General features: G+C 28.4%; 2 protein-coding genes across 4 annotated transcripts in view; both read right to left on the minus strand.

The window, feature by feature from the left end:
- LOC119600749 (M-phase inducer phosphatase) overlaps positions 1-9,591 on the minus strand; it is a 195,777-nt gene extending 186,186 nt beyond the window's left edge. For both annotated transcript variants that reach the window (XM_037951245.1, XM_037951235.1), the window contains exons 1-2: positions 9,365-9,591; positions 8,119-9,118 (exon numbers count right to left, since the gene is read on the minus strand). In XM_037951245.1, the coding sequence (XP_037807173.1) occupies positions 8,119-8,608 (490 nt within the window). In that variant the 5' untranslated portion in view covers positions 8,609-9,118; positions 9,365-9,591. The remainder of the gene's footprint in view (positions 1-8,118; positions 9,119-9,364) is intronic.
- A 2,771-nt stretch (positions 9,592-12,362) lies between these two features.
- Positions 12,363-19,033, minus strand: LOC119600902 (parkin coregulated gene protein homolog). Of its 2 annotated transcripts, none has more exons than XM_037951495.1 (6): positions 18,997-19,033; positions 13,410-13,522; positions 13,279-13,349; positions 13,020-13,208; positions 12,765-12,955; positions 12,363-12,692 (listed from the first exon to the last, which is right to left on the minus strand). In XM_037951495.1, the coding sequence occupies exons 2-6, from the start codon at positions 13,485-13,487 to the stop codon at positions 12,409-12,411; spliced, it is 813 nt and encodes a 270-aa protein (XP_037807423.1). In that variant the 5' UTR covers positions 13,488-13,522; positions 18,997-19,033; the 3' UTR covers positions 12,363-12,408. The 2 variants fall into 2 exon arrangements, with proteins under 2 accessions (XP_037807423.1, XP_037807414.1); XM_037951486.1 differs by lacking the exon at positions 18,997-19,033 and adding an exon at positions 15,373-15,413.
- Between the last annotated feature and the right edge of the window lie 1,383 nt (positions 19,034-20,416).

Here is a 20,416-nt window from a genome sequence, read left to right on the forward strand (position 1 = left end):
GACAAATTTTTTTGACTTATTCATAAAGAAAGAAAGGGTTAAATTAGGAAGGAAAAATAATATTTAGAGTTGTAATTATTTTTTATATAAATCTTCAATGAAATCTTCAATACGTACTATTTAAAGAATGAAAAAGTACCAAATAGTCATCTAACAGATTCTTATTCAGTCAGATCACGACATCTTCAATATTATAGTACCATTTGAGGGACGAAAAAGTACCAAACATTTCTCTATTAAAGAATTTCATTTAGTGTTTGTTCAATAATATTGTGTTTTGGCTTCATATTATAGGTACCATTTGATGAAGAAAAATGTACCAAAAAGTCACATCTGATAAATTCTCATTTAGTCATTAAATTTCATTTCTCTAGGACGTAAATGTACTAAAAATTTCCCTCTTTCTTAATCCATCATGGCCGTGCAGATTAAATATTTTGGTTTCTATATTAATATCGTTAAAATTCAAAAAAAAAAAAAAAAAATACGATTAGAACGATGAGATAGTGGAATAAATTTAATAGACCTTTTGAGAATTAAGTTTTCAAAATACGCTGTGTTTAAATTAGTGTTTTTCTTTTCCCGGACTATTTTATTTCCCGGGAAAACGGGATTCATTTTGAAATTTCCCGGGAATTCTCGGCTAGAAGTTATTATAAAATTTTAAGAATATAGCAGCTATTTAAATACAAATTCGTATTATTTTTAAGATATTTGAAGTTGGAAATAAATAAAAAGGCAATCAAAATAAAATAAAAATAGGTTAAGGGATACGATTTCTTTGTTATATACACTCCTGAAGCATTTCTATATCAATGGTTGTTATTCCCTACACTATAGTGTCTATATAGATATGGTTTATATAAACCATCTAGCAAAAAAAGTTTTGAAAAAGATGTAGTATTTTCATCACAACTAGCAACCCGAAGTGCTTCAACTTCTGGTGAAAAACCAATGAATTTTACATTACCGTGTCATTGAAGGGATGTTGTTAATTTTTGACAACTTTGAACTACATCTAGTAGTAAAAATCCGATATTTGGATGTCAGAAATAAACCACATTCTTTCAATGACACACTTATGTAAATTTCATTGGTTTTTCATCACAATTTGAAGTACTTCGAATATGTTGTTTTCTACATCTATTTCCTCATTTTAACTGTGTTTTCATTTGTTTGGATATGTTTGGTTTATAAAAGCGAAAAGTATGCAATAGCATTTTTAGATGTGATTAAGATGTTGTTTGTAAAGTATCACATCAATAATTTTTTGCTGGGAACTAGTAATCCGAAGTGCTTCAAATTCGGGTGAAAGTCGGTTTATTGCAGGGATGTGGTTCATTTTTGATAACTTTGAACTACATCTAATCTTATACATATTTAGAAGCAGTATAAATCCACATTCTTTCAATGACACGCTTATGTAAATTTCGCTGTTTTTTCACCAAAATTTGATTTTGAAGATCATATGATGAAATTTTGCAAATACCTCAAAGACTAAACACATTGAAATTGCTTGATATGAATCTATTATTTCACCTACGCTCAAATAACCGAACACATAAATTTGTTCTTCTTAACTCATAATTTTATCAAAATATAAATACATATGTATCTCACATATCTCACAAACAACGGCAAATTCCAAAAAAAAAATAATAATATATTAGTAATTTGTTTCCTAGTTTTTAGGACCTTTTAATAATATACATACCTTTTTTGAATTTAACATTTCAAATCAATATATTTATTGCAAACAACATTTTCTGGCAAAAATATCACATATAAAACTAAGCAAAATAATTCCAGGGAATTCCTGCACAATTTCCCGTGAATTCGGGATTAAAAATTTTAAAAAAAAAAAAATATATATATATATATATATTTTCAAAATGTACCAAAATGTACGAATTTGGTCATATATAGGCCATAGTACCAGAATTCCAAAATAACAGGCAATTTTGTGTGAGTAAATTAACAATTATTTTCCAATTTTATAAAAAGAGCCAATGAGTTTGAATAAAACTATATTTCCCGTTTTCCCCATTTTGGCACTTTTTCTCCCCATAAAATACCAAACGGTTTGTTAAAAGATACAGTTTTCTCGCGTTTGCACCTAAAAAGGACTGTATTTTAAAAATTACGAAACAGGTGTCTAATATTAAGAGATATATCCAATATATATATTTACAAAAATCTTAATATGTTCATTAGTTAAGAAGTTATTAAAGGCACATTTTCAACCTTCGAATTTCGAAGTAGTACGAGACACCCATCTGCTCTTTTTAAGAGTAGATTCAGATGAAGATAATTAAGAAAACCAGTTTTACCAGTTTTTCCTCTTGTTCCCTCTAAATACACAAATTTCCAAAAATCACTCCTTAGTGGATCCACATTACCAAAAATACATCCACAGTAAAAATTTCATTATTCTAGGTTCAGCCGTTTGGGCTGCGCGATGATGAATCAGTCAGTCAGTAACGCAACAGAGTTAGTCCATAACCTAATAGGTATACGTCAATAAAATTTTTTCTAATGTGCTTCAAAAAAGTACCAAAAATACAGTTTTCTCACTTTTACACTCAAAAACGACGGAATTTTAAAAAAGTACGAAACAGGTGTCTCATAATTTTGAAAGATGTGTCCAAAATATTTATAAAAATGTTATTATGTTTATTAATTAAAAAGTTACAAAGGGCCAAAAAAGGTACCAATAAAACCTTTGTTACACGAATCTCTTGCTCTTTTAAGAGTAGAAGTAGAGTAGTAAGAGTAGAAGTAGAAGACATCTACTTTCAAAATTTCATGATTCCAGGTTTAGCCGTTTGGGCTGTGCGATGATGAATCAGTCAGTCAGTAACGCTACTCTTTTATATATATGTATACATATAGATATACAGTGTCTCTCATAAGTATTCGAATTTAGGATAATATGAAAAGAAACCAAATTTAATAACATATTTTGTATGCAAAATTAATAAATTAATTTGTTAAATTGTCTAGACAGTCCTTAGCTTTGATATCACGCTTTTTAAAACTTTAAAAATTCACATTTACTTAAATTAATTTAGCTTTATTTAAAAAAAGTCCATAAAATTACCTCACAAAAGTATACGAATTTTTTTCTGTATTTCATATTTGACTATATTATACGAAACACAAAAATTAGAATCGAATGGTTTTCTGCTAAAAATTGTTTTAAAGGGTAACTATCAACCGAATGGATATATATATATATTGAATTAGCGATAGAAGAATGATTCCAATAATATATCTTGGAACGTTTAAATACAGATTCTCGTAACAAAAAATATTATTTTTAGATACCCCAAAAGGTATATTAAATCCCAATAACAAATTTTGGTTTTATCTCTGGGAAAAAGGAGAAAAAAATACAAATATTGCCAAAAATCGCCATTTTAATGATATTATATGAAAAGATGGTACAAATGCACCAAAATTGTGGGCCAAATGGGCCAAAAATATATCCTTTCGGTTGATAGTAACCCCTTAAAACAATTTTAAGCAAAAAGACCATTCGATTCTAATTTTTGTGTTTCGTAAAATATGGTCATATATGAAATACAAAAAATTTCGAATACTTTTGTGAAGTAATTTTATGGACTTTTTTTAAAATAAGTTAAATTTATTTAAATAAATGTAATTTATCCAAATTTTAAGGAGTATGATATTAAACCTTAGAACTCTCTAGACAATATATCAAATTTAATTATTAATTTTACACACAATAAATATTATTAAATTATGTTTCTTTTAAAAGAACACCTAAATTCGAATACTTATCCGAGACACATCTATCTAGATAAGATAGAAAAGATGCCATTTTGATCAAAATGTATCAAAAAATAACTAAAAATCGGGTCAAAAAGAAAGAAATCTGGTTAAAAGTGGGTTAATGAAGAGTCGATTGTTAGGTTCCCAAAACAGGTGCAAGCACCCAATAATCAATTCTTTTATATAATTTCAATATCAAATTCTTTATTTCAATAACCTAGCCTATATAGGCCATAATCGGTTATAAATTTCTACTTATGAATAGTTTACATAAAAATGATTTTTTTCATATTTAAAATTATGATTTAAATAAAAGTAATAAATTAAATTAAATAAAAAGTAAAAATTGATATACTACAATATTAAAATACCTCATAGCCAAAACGTAAATACATTCAATTCCACTTTTAGTTTTCAATGAAGTGAATTTCTATAGGCTTATAGTTTAGCGCAAAAAACCTAGTAAAAAAAACTATCTCCACCAGTTCCAAAAATATTTAGTGATGTGTGTGTGTAAAGAAATAACTAACCAAGTATAAAAGAAAGTAGCGTACTCCTCACAAGCCAAAAATACTAAGAACAAAAACCTTTGTATAAAATAGGTCATGCGCGTCTATTAGTTAAAGTTATACACGAAAAGGTGAAATATCCACACCAGGTCTAACACTCAACTGATATTAAAAGTGGGTCCAACATTAATCACAAAAAAAACAATAAATCGTCGAGAGAAAAAATCATTGACAGGAAAAAACCAACCTCAAACCCCAATTCAATGCCAACACACTATTCACAAATTAAACTCCAAATTAGATAATATTGAATGTCTAACCCATATGCCGAAGTGCAACACTCCAATCAGTCTTTTATATGTCATTAAAAACTCTACAACAGTTTACCAAACAACTCATATACTCACTCCTATAATACAGTCAAGAAAGCTTCAAAGTAGCCACACTGAAAGAATAGCAATCAACTGACATGTCAAAAACTAACAATGCAGAAAACATATGACTAAAAGAGATATAACAGCAACTACATAAAATTACACCTCATAAAAAACGATTAGTAGTAATCAACAATAAGAGGGTCAATGCTACTAAAACATTTTCAAATATTTTTCCAGCACTACTGAAGAAAGATGGTAAATAAAAACCACTTTATCTCAAAATTTCCACGTAAAGGAAATAAACTAAAATTGTTAATTACCACTGGCCATAACCCTTTCCAAAAATATATCCATGAGCAAACAAAAAATATTAATTTGTAAACTTGTGTAATAAAATAAATAAACCCTTTTTATTAACATTTGAATATTGTATTTTAATACCAATTATTTTCAAAGACCTTTAACAGTAGCGCACTCTGTTGGCGTTAGAATGCATTACCACATTTAGTGTGTTAGAAATTTTTTTGCTGAGGTCAGCAAAATTTGCTCGAATCGACACACAAACACGTGTATTTCTTACCGGACGATTTTGCTGAGATACCCCGCCTCTCAGTAGCGTGCAAAGTTCATATAAAATAAAAACGGTTTTGCTGAGTCTCAGCAAATTTGCTTTGGTTGTTGAAACAACTAGAAGTTTAAAGTTTAAAAGTCATTGGTATTAGTAATATACTTAGCAAAGACAAAAACCCTTGGCCTATTAGACGCACCCTGTTAAAACTATACATGTGCCGTTAAAAATTTTAAAATTAAATATAATGAATATTTGAAAATAGGGGTTGGTTGTTACTTAATTTATAAAATAAAGTTGAAAAAGAGTGTGAATACTTAAATAATTTAATTTATTATTTACAAAATTACACAAGAAACTCTGAAAAAGACATTTTAATAAAAAAATTTGCCAAATAAAATTTTTAGGTTTAAACATTACTCGAAACGATTCCCAAATGGTGGTCCGCGGACCCCGTATTAACATCCTAGGGGGTTCGCGGAGACGTACGAAAAATTTAAAGAAAAAACAATATTCCTGCTTTTATGTTATAAAAATACATATCTCAAAATTTTTCAATTGGTAAAAAGCACTGTAGATTACTTTTTTTTTCAATCATCCCAGATTTTTTTAGGGACTTTGATAATACATAGTAACAAAGTATTATGTAATATTTGTAATCAATTGACTTTGCAAATATTGGAATGTTACCATGAGAATTTTGTTTTTTCGGTAGCTTAGACCCCAGATTTATTGTACCACTTTTACTGAACTAAAAGTTTGTATTTCAGACTGATAATGCTCTGCTGCACAACTAAATAACGGATACTTGTATCCCGGAAGTTATGCCACATTTCCCAATTAAATGATAAGCTTATCCCAGATTTAAATTTATCAAAAAGTAAGCAAAAGTGTTATCGTTTGAAAGGACTAAAATAAATAATACATTTCCGACACAGAGATGAGACTTTACTTGTTTTCAATATGTTGATCCAGTTAATTTTAACTGTAAATATTCCATTCCGATGTGATTCACAAATTTTAACTTGATTTTGTCGACCAATTAAACTAACATTAGAAAATCTATAGAGTTTTGCGATGAATAGTCACGACACAGTAAAATACTTAATTCATATTTTGCAAACAGTTCAAATGATATTTTATGCATAAAAAGAACGAGAAAATTAGAGTTTTCACGATAAAATCTTTAAAACCATGAAATTGAAAACTCTCTGAAATATTAAATTTTCTCAATGTACGAGAATATTTAGTAGATGTTTCATATACACTTTTATTCGAACTGGGGATTTATGGACTATGTAGGTCTCTAGAAGAAACACAATATCAAAATATGTATGGAGGTCCGCGAAATTAAATAAATTCCATAAGGAGCCCGCGAAGTGATAAACGGTGGGAACCCCTGCTCTAAAACATGATTTTTATCTAGTTTCAGAATGTGTATAAATTTTTTATCTTAAGATATGTATGTTAAAATTAAAATTCGAAATTATGTTCGAAATTTTTTAAGTTTAAAATAGTCTATAAAATTGTGTTAAAGCTTTACAATGTTAGTTTGTTTTTTCAAAACAAATAATATAATTGAATTTTGAATCAGTGAGTTTAAAAACTCAAAATTATGTTCAAATAATCTTTGGACTATGATGATAAATAATTTACAATTTACTAAATTTAAAAAAAATTACGATAGTACAATTTTCACCACTTTTTGACATAAAAATACTGCAGTTTCTTATAACATATATAGCTTGTAGTGTTATGTAGTCCAAAGTCTAAATTTCCGAATTTGCCACTTTCAGAACTAGCTATAAAGAAGCCTTAGAGAACATATACACATTATTTAAGATTAGGGCTAAGTTTGAGAAATAATTAAAGAATTAATATTAGCTAAATTATAATTCGAAAAAATTTTAAGTTATTTTTTTTAAAGGATTACAAAATTCTAACAGAAATCCGAAAATATTCAAAATTGATTATTAAAATCAGTGTCCGAATACGCTGAATTTGATATTCATGAATACCACTGAGTTTAAAAACTCAAAATTATGTTTAAATGTTTCCTACGATCTCTTTTATAAGTTAAAAAAAACTTTGGACCATGAGGTTAACAAAATTACAATTTAATAAATAAGAAAAAATTACGATAGTAAGTATATTTTTCACTACTTTTTAACATAAAAATACTGCAGTTTTTTCCTGCGACATATAGAATGTTTTATAATCAAAATTTTTGGTAAGTAGTCCATAGTCTAATGCATAAATTAGTACATCGGCAAATCAATATAATAGTAAATAGACTAACTAGTTTATAGAATAAACAAAGTCAAGGAATCTGATAAAAAAAAAAAACAAAAACATTTCAAATGATTTACTTAATTCAGCTGCAACTTTAGAAAATTTTAATGGTCTTATTCATTTCAATTTGTAAAAACTTGGTAAATTCACATACAACCCTGCAGGAAATGAAGCGATAATTGCTTTAATGCCACTAGTACTAATACTAGAACAACAGACACTAGTACAAATTGGGTTAGAGTTTATATGGAAAAATACTAGTACTAGGAGTAGTTGAAATAAAACCTTATAAAAAAACCAGCTGTGAAGTGATTTTCACTTGGAATTCTGCAGTAGGATTGCAAAAGAGCAAAAACACCAATTATGATGACGAGTTTCATTTCCTGCAGGGAAAATTAGTTGTTTTGATAAATTATCTATCTATCTATCTATCTATCTATCTATCTATCTATCTATCTATCTATCTATCTATCTATCTATCTATCTATCTATCTATCTATCTATCTATCTATATATATATCTATAAAAAATATAAAGAAATTACAGTAATATATCTTCTAATTACAAATAAACTCACCCTCGTTATAAAGTTGAGACTCCGTTGAAAATAGCTTTGATTTTGGCCGACCACTCGAGCGAAAACGTTTAATTGGCGTTGTGCCATCGTCAAAACCGTGGTCGGCCTCGATTTGTGATTCCACCATACTTTGCTCAGAATTTAAAGAAGTTTCATTTAAGTTCATCGAAATCTCCGTGATGGGCGATAATATGCCATGGTGAGTATTATGTATTTCTTGAAAACGTGACTCATTTTGAAATATGCGTTTGGGGCGCAACAGGACTCCCATATTGACGGGCGATTCAAAGCAAGAATCGTCTAGGGCAGAATTACCCAAACTTTTAAAACGTTTCGTTTGAGCATTGTCAAGCATAAACTCTTCACCTTCGCCAGACAAGGAAGATTCATCTGGTTCCAAATAACGTTCCGAGATGCGTTTAAGCGATTTCCATACTTCTGGTTTGGGAACATGTATGCTTGAAGAAGGAGTTAACGCTGCCGATTCCATAGTATTTGCTAAGCGAACACAAATAAACTGACACACTACGCGACAAAAAAAAATTTTACTTATAAACGTACACACGACTAACGACACAGAATTAGTTTTTTTAGGATTATAATTAAAAACATAAAACGCAACGCGAAATAATAAATTATAATAAATTAAAATAAATACAAATATAAAATAAACAATCACTGGGTTTAAACGATTAAAAAATTTACAAAAATATACAAAATTCTTGGACGTGCTTTACTAGCTGTTCGAGTTCGAGGTGTCAAGGGCAGTGGAAAACCCTTTTATTGTTAAATAATTACTAAATGAAACATTTTTGCTTGCAAGAATAACTGTTTTTCAAGCGTAGGATATTCAACGGAATGTTTTTCTCAGAATACGGATTTCTCTTTTTTATGGCAGATTTTTGTTTTATTTAACGCTTTTAAGCAAGTGTTTCTTGTTTTTAAGGTTATGAGGTTTGCGATCTTGTTGTGCGGCTAAAGAACTGGAAATGTCAATTGTCTGTAAATAAAAAAAATACAATGAATGAAACAGAAAATTGAAAAAAAAAAAAACAAGTGACAAAAGAAAATAGGTTAACTGATTACAGGGAATGTTGGGCAAAAGTGCTGGAATAACAAGGCATATTTATATGAGTATTCCTTACGGCGATTCCAATTCATAGAATTCCCTCCCATTACAATTTATAATGAATTTTACTACTTTTACGATAGATTTGCAATTCATTGAAGTTGCCTTTATACTTACTACTATGGGTATCTTAACATGGCCACATTGTGGTTTGCAATTTTCTTTTATGAAGACAAAAATGTTTACATTTACATGCACACGAATCACATTTATTATTGCAAAAACAAAAGTTCTTTTAGCACAAATTTAATTAATTTATATAAATTTAAGAAAATCGCAAAATTTACTTTTTTCACTTCGATCAAGAATATTTTTTCTGAACAGCTGATGCCTGTGGCGCGAAGTAAAAGAATGAAGAAAAAAGTGATAATTTACAGTTAGATTTTTTTTAGAAAAAACAAATGTCATTGTTTTTAAGCACAGAGTTGCATGTGAAAAGTAGTAGGTATTAATCTTCTATTACAATTCGCATTGAAAATTAAAATTGAAATATTTGAAATAATAAGAATATATTGTTTACGATTTCTAAAGTATTTTAACCAGGTGTAATATATTTAATTTTAAATTTGTTTGTGTAAAACTTTTTTCTGTCTGGAGTTACAGACATTTAAGGATTTATAATATAACCATACCATATATCTAAAATATATATTTATTATTTATTTCTTTTATATAAAAATTTTATTCTTTATATATCATACGAAAGCGGTTTCGGAAAGATTTGAAACCATGTATAACATAACCAATTGAGTACCAAATCGAATATGCAGTGATGTACCAAATAATAGAACGAAATAATACCAAATTAAGTTAAATTTTATACAAAAACTTAACAAATTTAAAATTCATTTTGATTTTTATGTTTATTACTGTCTGGGTTTTATTTTGTTTATTAATTTAAGATTTTATCTATAATTTTTAATAAAACATACCATATATCATAAAATCGAAGAGAAAAACATAATGGGCTTTCATTTCATGTACGTTGCCAATTCCCAGCACATTTAATTAAAAATTATGTTTTCAATTTTTTTTTTTTTGTAAATTTTTCGAGATCCTGGGATTGCAATTTTCAAAATTCCGAAACCAGCTATTTGTAAAAGACAGATATCTCGCGCGATTTGTTGCTTTAAAATTTAGCCAAACACTGCAAATTTGTAATAGAAACAAACAATTGTTGTCTTTTGACGTTTTTTTAACAAGCGTTTTTTATTAGACTAACAGTTGGTCATACTGTTTGTGGCTCAGTATCTTATTAGAAATTAGCGGGAACGGAAGTAAAATCAATACGTTGATTGTTTTTCTTAATTTTTTGTGTGAAAGAATCATTAAAATTCGTTAAAAAGGTAATAAACCTGTAATTAGATAAGTGCTACTTATGTGGCAAGTGTTTTCTAAATAATTAATAATTTGTAAATTCGTTGAAAAGGCCATTCAAGTAATTGGTCTCCTTGTGACAGTCGTATTGTGTCAAAAGAAATGCAAGTGTTTAATTAAAGTGTGAAAGATCTCAAGTGTATGAGAAAGTGTTTTATAATTTTTTAAAGTAAAATGCAACAAATGTTAAAAGAGAAATAAATGTTTAAATTTCTATTTGTTTTTATATTAAGAAAAGAAAGTTGCAAAATGGCATGTTATTAATCTCGTAAAAATTAAACGTAAATCATAAGCTTCCTCTTATTCTTCTTTAGTGTATGTTTCTTTCTTTTGTTTTTGTCGCTGCTTTTGCAATAAACAAATATGTATAAACAAAAACAAATTGAAGCAAATGAATGTTTGGAATCAAATTTATGTCGGGATTGAGAAGGTAGGTATGTATGATTTTGTAATCAGTATTAAAATAATATAAATGCTTAAAGTGCTGGTGGTTAAGAAATGTTTTATTTGGAAGATCATAACAAAAATTAACGAAGTTGGAATTGGTGTTATAAACATGCCAATATATTAGTCAATAGCCGTGTCAATATATTTTCCATATTATAATTAATAGACAAGTAAGAAAGTATAGTCGGGCGTGGCCGACCATATGATACCCTACACCAGTTATGAATATTAAATGTGATTTATATTTCATAATGAAGCATTTATCTTGAATAATATGTACCTGATTCCGATTTATTTAAGCAATTTATTGACGAAAAACTAATTTTCTGAAAGAGGCTTTATACGGGGGATAGGAGCAAATGTGGACCGATCCCAATAAAATGGGATGGATAGATTTTTATTTATATAATATTTGTCTGTGTTTAATATCAATGCAATAATAGTCTTAATAAGTGAATTGCGGATATTCAAGTCACTTTCCGAAGGGGGCTTTGTATGGGGACTAGGGTCAAATGAGGTCCGATCATTTCGAAATTCGGCAAGGTCATCAAGGCTTGTATAAAACTTAGTTGTGCGAACTTTTATCGAGATACATTTATATTATACATAATTATGAGCTCAAAGGCCCTTTTAGGGGGGTTCGGTTGTATGGGGTCAATCGGTGAAATAATGGACCGATTTTAATAGGCTTCGTCCTTGGGTCAAAAGAAACGTGTAATCCTAACTTCATCAAATTATCTTGAAAATTGCGACCTGTACTTTGATAACAACGTTTACATGGACACACGGACGGTCGGTCGGACGGACATCGTTAAGTCGACTCAGAATGTGATTCTGGGTCAATCGGTATACTTTAAGGTGGGTATAGTCCTAATATTTTAATGAGTCAAACATCAAACATCAGCACGCATAATACCCTTCCCACTATAAGTGGCGTAGGGTATAAATAGACTAGTCCCTCGGCTTGTTCCTAGAGTTGTTTAAAAACTACTTACTAGAATAGTCTGAAACTTATAATATATATTATATAGTTCTAATATATATAATTAGAAAGTTCATAGATTAGTCCATAGACTAATTAATTAGTCCATAGACTAATTAAAAAGTCATTAGAATTAGTTATTAGTATTCATTGAGCGGTTCCTAAACTAGTCCATAGACTGATGAGTATAATAGGCTATAATCTAAAATAAAACTTCGAACACACAATACACTTGGTTATTTTTAGAAATTATGGTTTTATTTAGAATCAAGGATTTTAACACATACCTACTACAACAATAAAGAAATTTTTAAATTGAAAACATCTAGATATTGCAAAATCCATAAAATTCTTCTTAAACCTTTTTAGCCTCCTCATGTGCAGACTTTTCTGCAGGATTTTCACAACGTGGATAGACACTGCTTTCGTAGGTCGGTACCATATATTTAATATTAATAAATGCATTTGGACCACCACAATGTTCTAAAATATTTAAAGTATCCTCGATAACATCTCCTATGCGACAATCACGATCGGGATCTATAAAATTACCCAGATTAACATTAATATTTTTGTACAAATTACAAACGGCCAATAGCTGACGATAATAGGGCACCAAAGCTTGACCTACACAGGGTCCTAGTTAAAATGGAAAGAAAAAACAATTGAAATTATTTTTATATTATTTTATTATCCAGTATTTCTACCCACCTACTAAAACCATTAATTGTAGAACTTTTAAAGCACCAATTATGATTTTCTTGTCTCTTGTATTAAAAGCTCTTTTTAAAGGTAATATTAGTTTGGGCAGTACGGGCAGTACTTTTTGAGGAGCTTTTAATATTAAGTCCATAGCACCATATTGAGCCAATTTACGAATTTCTACATCATTGTCGGATAAACTGTTTAAATTTTAAACAAATTAAAATTTAAGGCTCTTTTGTAACCAAGTTTTATTTGACTTACCCATCTACAAATATGGGTAAATAATAACAATAGTCTAAATTTTGAGGCGGACAATACCATTTCAGAGGAAATTCTTTGGTATTTTTCTTGGGCAACAGTTTACCCGAAAAGGTCACCGGTATGTCTCCACGTTTCCAGTAGATCTTGAAGAAGGTATCCTTTGCAGGACGTTTTTTAAATAATTCTATTCTAAAAAGTAATGATTTAATTTTCATAAATAAATATAAATTTGTAAATAATTGTTTGAAAATATGTATACTTTTTGGGCGGCTCCACCATGGTGTTGTCTTGTAAAGCTTGATATGTAAAGGCTGGCACAATACGTTTGGGCTAAAAAGGGGCTTTTTGTATAGGTATTTTTAACTTTAATTGAATTTTCGAATAATTTACCTTTTTGGAACGCATAAACAATAATTCACGGCATTGTTTTCCAGTCAATTGCTGAATATTTGCTACATCTGTTACCATTTTCTTGTAATTGTAAAATTTACACAAAAATATTACTGAAATGAGACCAAAATTGAAAAAATGTATAATATTTTTTTTTTGTTAATGAAATCGATAATTTTATAATTTACAAATGATTAATGTCAATTTATGTTTTTTACACCCTACAAGCAGTTAAAGTCAAAACACACAAAAAAAGTTTATTTTTTGAAAGGGGTTATATGGGGGCTGGGATCAACTTTAGCTTAAATCTTTTCTTTTTTTGATGGGTATACAATTTTTGTTTAAATACAATACATACATACATACATACGTACATATATTTTAATTAGTTAGCAAACTGTCAAGTTTAAAAAAAGCTCCATCTTCTGCAACACCCTCATTACCTATCATAAAGTTAATTTTTTTCTAAGTCTTTAATTTAATTACCAAAAAATTACAAAATTTTCTTAATATCACTGAAGACTTAATATAACATTAATGTCATTAAATTATTTAACATTGTTTTAGAAACTGTGTTCATCTGCCACAAGTGTATGTAACTTCATTAAACAAATAATACCTACTAATTTAAAAGTTAATTCTTCTTCATTTTTTTTCTGTTCTGTTTTTTCTCCAAGAACAAAAATCTCAAATTACTTAAACCAACAACAATAAAAACTTCAAGTTTTATGGGTTTGAGAGTTTTTGTGTGTGTTCTTGAAACCCTAAAAATATATATGGAATAATTTTTGTTGGTCACATATTGTCGACGACGTCATATTGTCTGAGGTAATTAGGAGACATCATCAGGAACAACAACGAATAGAACGAAAATTACACAACCTAAAATTTCATTAAAAGTTCACTTTTAACTTGTTTCAATCTGTTTGAATCTTCATACATACATATGTAAGTATATATGAGAAGGAGATTGTATAGATGTGTGTGTGCACATATAAGTATGTTTATGTGTAGCATGTGGTTTGTATGTTTGAGTGCTTTAATAATGTACATAATAATCAGGAAGATGATGATAATGATGACGCTGCTGCTGATGACAATGATGGGCGATGAGAGTTTTATATGACTAAACAAACGGACAAACATATTAACGAAAAGGTATGAATTTTATCTAAGTATTGCTGTTGTCGTTGTTATTTGTGTGTACGTTTTGGCATTGGTAGACGATCCAGAGCCATCACAATAATATTAAAGGTGTAACTGTTATTATGTAAAATGTCCGTCTGACTAACAAATGTTTATCTAACCTGTTTGTCCGTATGCATGTATATTCAACCACCTTCGCCAATGTATATTAAAATACAAATGTTTGTATGTGTGTGCATTTGTAACTGTGTGTATGTGTCATTTGTGATTTGGCCGGTTATTTGTTTGATAGCAGTAACGGAGTAGTGCGAGACTACCAAAGTGTCATTAATATTTATGAAGTATTAAGCACAAAGTTGTAAACAAAATTTACTAATACAAATAACAGGCAACGTCAACAACATCAAAAGCAAATACTTCATACAAATACAAATACTACTAAAAACCTAAATAACTGTATGTTCATGTGTATGTGTCAAAAGTGTTTATAAACAAATTCAAGAGTATGAGACGATAAAAGCTAGTGTTTGCATACGTTGGCGTATGAGTTATATTATACGTAAAACAAATACATAAATAATAAATTTTTATTACTCATACGTTACTCCAACCATCTAAACAAAATTTTGTAAATGTAATTATGATTAAAGAGAAAACTTAGATTAGATTTAAAGTAAAATGAACAAAAAAAGAAGTCCAAACAAATCACATTATGAATAGTGAGTATGTACTTGTACTATATGGTGGCCAGCAACTAATGCTCATCATTATTATTTGTCTAACAAATTGAAAGTGTTAAAAATCATGTTGCACTTACACATACTTCGACTGCCATTTGCCAAATGGTCTTAGTGTGTTGTTTGCCTGCTTATTTGTTCGTTTGTATCTTTTGACATAAATCAAGGAAGGATAAAAGAGAAATCCATTTGCACTGTAGCACAAATGCTATATAGTGGTCAGGATTGTAATATCTCTGCTTAAAATTCGCTTTTCTATTTATTTGATTTAAGTTTGATGCACTCGAAGAAAGGGGAGTGTTAATTTTGGATAACATTGACGAAACTGTTGAAATCAGCCTTTATTATATAAGATTTTTTTTAATAAAATACATCTTGTTCTATTTCCAGATTTAGATTTATTTAATGCATTTAACAATTTCTTGTAAGAAACAACTTTGAGAAACTACTATAGAAATACTATAAAAATATTTTATAAAAAAAGTTTTTATTAAACAAATTTAAAGCTTTTATGATTATTAGTTTTTGAAATCGTTTTAAATTAAAAATTTTCCAAAATGTTTTAAAAAGCTCTTTAGCTTCATCAATACAAAATAAAGCATTTATTCCGAAGAAGCTATCTACGTTTTTCATATTGGTTTTCTGTAAGAGTGTATTCTTTTACAAAAGCTCAATGTAAATTTAAAAAAGTTATATTCACTTCGACACGTAATGTGTTTTTTTTTTTTCAGTGCACAAAACTGTTGTAATAATGGTGGTAGTCATCGCTGTTACAATTGTCAGCAAATGTGTGGTTTTACTGCCAAAATGTAATTGAGTGATTTGACAAAAAAAAAATAGGGAATTGTATTTTGTGCTACTGGTTGTCTAAACTCTAACACACTCTGGAATCAAAAGACCAGCAAATATTGTAAACCGCATCAGTAGCACTTAAATTGTTTGTGTACACATTTATACAACACCATGGACGGACCACCATTTATTTTGTCCCGTTTTTTTTCTCTAAAAAATCCTGATAAGCTGAAATATCTTGAAAAAATACACTACTCCAAATAATGCGTATGTATTCGTAGAGAAAATTGCATTTATTTGTGTTTTAAGTCATCTTGTTAAAGCCATCAACATGGATGATGAGTGTACAAATGGAGTTGTCATTTCGCGTACAACTTTCATATGGATAGAAGATACAAATTTTGAAAAGCAATTTCGTTTATAAGAGGTTTTACAATTGTGAAGTAGGATCTCTTAACACAGCGAATTAAAGTGCAAATAATGTTAGTTTAGATTTGCAAAGTTGAAACTGTACAAAAAGTACAATTTATAGAAATATTTATAACCACCTTACATATTTGTTAGCTTTTTAAAATAAGTCATTTTATATCTCCCACAGTTAAATTATTCAATTCACAAATAATTTATGTTAATTGCCAATTTATTGATTTAAGTTTTGTAATTATTTTTAAATATCTATTCTTATTATATTTTATAACATTCTTTGTAATTATATGCTTTATGTTTTTAAATCTGTTAAGAAATTTGGCAACTACAAAAGAGATAAATACACATAAAAATAGTTTTTTTTTTATATTTTACAAAATAGTTATAAAGTACACATACACAGTCAGACCTTGTTAAAGAATAACTAAAATTTACTACCACAATCATACACAAATACATACTTACATACTTACGTAAAATAAAGTTTTGGTGTTTTAATAAGTAATATTAGCAAGTAACTATTTACAATGTGGTACTTTTGAAAAACTTTTCCACATATAAAAGATATATTTAATAAGTACACACATACATATTTATGTGTTTATTAGATGGGATCACGAAATTTTACATAAAGTCTCCCTTTTGTTGGACAAGTCTATGAACTAGTCTATGAACTTGTCTATTGACATGCCTATGGACTGGATTGTGAGCTAGTTTAGTCTGTTGACTTGTCTATATATTAGTCTATGAACAAGTCTGTAGTATGTGTCTATGAACTAGTCTATAGATAAGACCATGGACTAGTATATGACTTGTCTATAGACTAATCTATTGAATAGTTTATGGATTATCTAATGATTAGTCTATGGACTATTATTTGGACAAGTATATGAACTAGTCTTTGGACTAGTTTATTGAGTAGTCTATGTACTACTCTATGGACAAGTCTCTGGACAAGTTTCTGGACTAGTTTATTATATCTAGACGAGTCTATTGATCAGTTTATTTACGAGTCTATGGACTGGCCTATTATCTCGTATATGGTTTACTTTATGTTCTAGTCATGACATTACTCAATTTTCCCTGATTTGGAATAAAGTTCGTAATTTTAAAATATATAATTTGATGAAATGGAACAACTTTTATATTCCACTTTGGCCTTTCTTTAAAATTTCCTATAATTAACGATTCATAAAACAATATTTTATGATCATGTCTAATTCAGATTACATTAGTTATTTACAAAACATGCTAAAAATATGGAGTGTGTACTTATACACAAGTATTTAGTTATTTATTTACTGTATTCAATGTGAGGTTGTTTGCTCTTCATAGAATTAAAAAATATATATAAAGTCCTTGAAGTTTAGATTAGAATTTATGCTCAAAGAGTTTAACTATTGCGGGTTTTTATCCATTATACGAGGGATGTTTGATAAATCAAGAAATGGTTACTTCAGGTTATATCTGTGTTAAATATCTTACAGTCCAACATACTACACATTTATAAAGCAACTAGCAAACTCAGGATAACATTGTTAAAACAACTAGAAAAATATGAGATTATAACTGTTTGAACAGAATTTTTAATTAATATGTGTAATTGCCAACTTAATAAAGGTCCTTAAAATTTTTTTATATAAAAAAAATTTTGCAAATGCTTTTCTAAAATATTTTCTTTTTAATTACCAAGCTATTAAACTAAATTCTATTTTTTGTTTTTGCTGAATTGTTTTAAATATGCACAAAAAGCCTTAAATAAATATTAAATTAAATACTAAATGTTAATTTTTTTTTAATGAGAATACACTTGTCAACCTAATTATCTCGTTTTAGGACACAAAGAACACACAGAAAGAAAACATACCCTTGGAAATAAGCGAAACTTAAAAAAATAAATCATTATACAATCTTTTTTTCTTGAACATTTTTCTAATTATAATTATTTAACATTTGCATTTATTTAACCATTTTAATAAATTATTTCTTTAACCAGTTTATAAATATTTTGTAATGTTGTTGTTTATTTCTGTGGTTGGCAAAAATGTTTGGTCAACAACATTTGTTTATTATTGACAACCTAAATACAATGAGCTAAAGTGTACAACTACAACAACACTAATAACAACATTGCAAAAAAATTATTATGCAGGAATTTAATTAACTTAAATGTTGTAATATACAAACAACAACACACCAACAGACACTGATACATCCCATTAAAAAGGAAAAAAAGGATTTTTAAAAAAATTGTGACCCAAAGTTGTTGTTTGTGTTAATTTTAATGCTTTTGTGAAGGACACAGGGAAAAGCAACCAAATTAAATGGAAAATATTTTATTTCAAATTATAAACACATCTTAACGAGAGTAAAAATATAGAACGAAAAAAATGTTGACCTTTTCATTTCAAGTATTCGTTGAGTTAAAAATTGTAAATTAAATTTGTTTTTTTTTAATGGAAAAGTAAAATATTTTTATTTTTTACCTAAAAACAGTTCGCCACTTTTTTATAATTTTATCTGCAGCGCTTCACTGCAAAAGAAAAACTGAATTTAATTTTCACCTGGTTTATATTTGTTGCAGTAAAAAGAAGAACAAAACTTAAAAGTGCAAAAAATTGTATAAAACACGCAAAAATATAATGATGCGAGAAACATTTATTTATATATTTTCACTTAAAGTACAGTGGGATTGAGTTTTGAAATATTTCTGCAAAATTTGCGCCCTACTTTTACAACATTATAAACTTTTACTTTGTAATGTTGTAAAGTAGGGGATACGTAGGAGGCATAGAAGAAACAAAATAAGCCAAATTTATTCACAATTTTGAAACCAAACAAAGTTGGCCTACAGTACATTGTGATGCATTTTTGACATTCAGAAATTTGTATATGTATGTTTTTTTCAGTGTTCACATATACAAATAAAACACACATATACATATGTTTAACCTTAATGTGTGTATTCATGTATGAGTGTTAAAAAATACATTATGTATCATTAAATATAATATACATATGTATGTACGTCTGTATGTGTGCTTAAGCGTAAATGTATATGTTTATCTATAAATGGATTTAAGTTGATGTCATAGCAACCATACACAATTCAACAGTTACACTAGTATTGGCACTAACACATACTTCATAAATATTTAACTGCATGTGCCACCTGTTTGTGCGATTTTCTTTTTCCAAACTAAATAAAACTTGTCCTAGAATTACTCAGCGCAAGAAAATGCTAAAAAATACGAATAAATGTCTTGAGGTATAACGAAATTTTTGTAATTTTAAGAATTCACAAATAATTGCACAATAACAGATTCCTGCACAAACTATCATTACACAAATATGCAATTTTGTATGCATATGCAAGTCTATACAAATATTTCTACAAAGTTTATCATTTACTTATCTACCGCCATCTAGAAAACATAAATGTATATCATCCATCAGCAGTCGTCGTTCCACGCTGCACAAACATTTAAGTTATGCCTCGCAGTTGTAGAAATGTACAATTTATGTATTCTTTAGGCTGTTTTTGGATTTGATGCATATTAAAATGGGATATCAGCGGGAAATTTGAATGTTGTATGCATTTCCGGTATTATGAATGTTCGTCAGGACATGTGTGAGCGTGTGTGTGTGTGTACATGCAGATATTTGTACGTGTAAGTTGCATAGTGTTTGTGTCAACATATTCATACATTTATACATACATATGTATTTAGTTGAAGTGTATGTGTAATTTGGTGAACGACAGTAATAATGTTTTGTAACATCCGTAAAATATCAACATGTTAACATGAACAGTGTCAAGCAAAAATTGCAACAATAAATTTAAAATTCCATGAGATTTCTGAGCTTTCAATTTAGATCTGATATTGAAATTTTGAAAATTTAAAT

The sequence above is a fragment of the Lucilia sericata genome, unplaced genomic scaffold, assembly GCF_015586225.1.
Source record: "Lucilia sericata isolate MDLA Ls3-8-SP2 unplaced genomic scaffold, ASM1558622v1 Contig000005F_arrow, whole genome shotgun sequence".
Taxonomy (NCBI): domain Eukaryota; kingdom Metazoa; phylum Arthropoda; class Insecta; order Diptera; family Calliphoridae; genus Lucilia; species Lucilia sericata.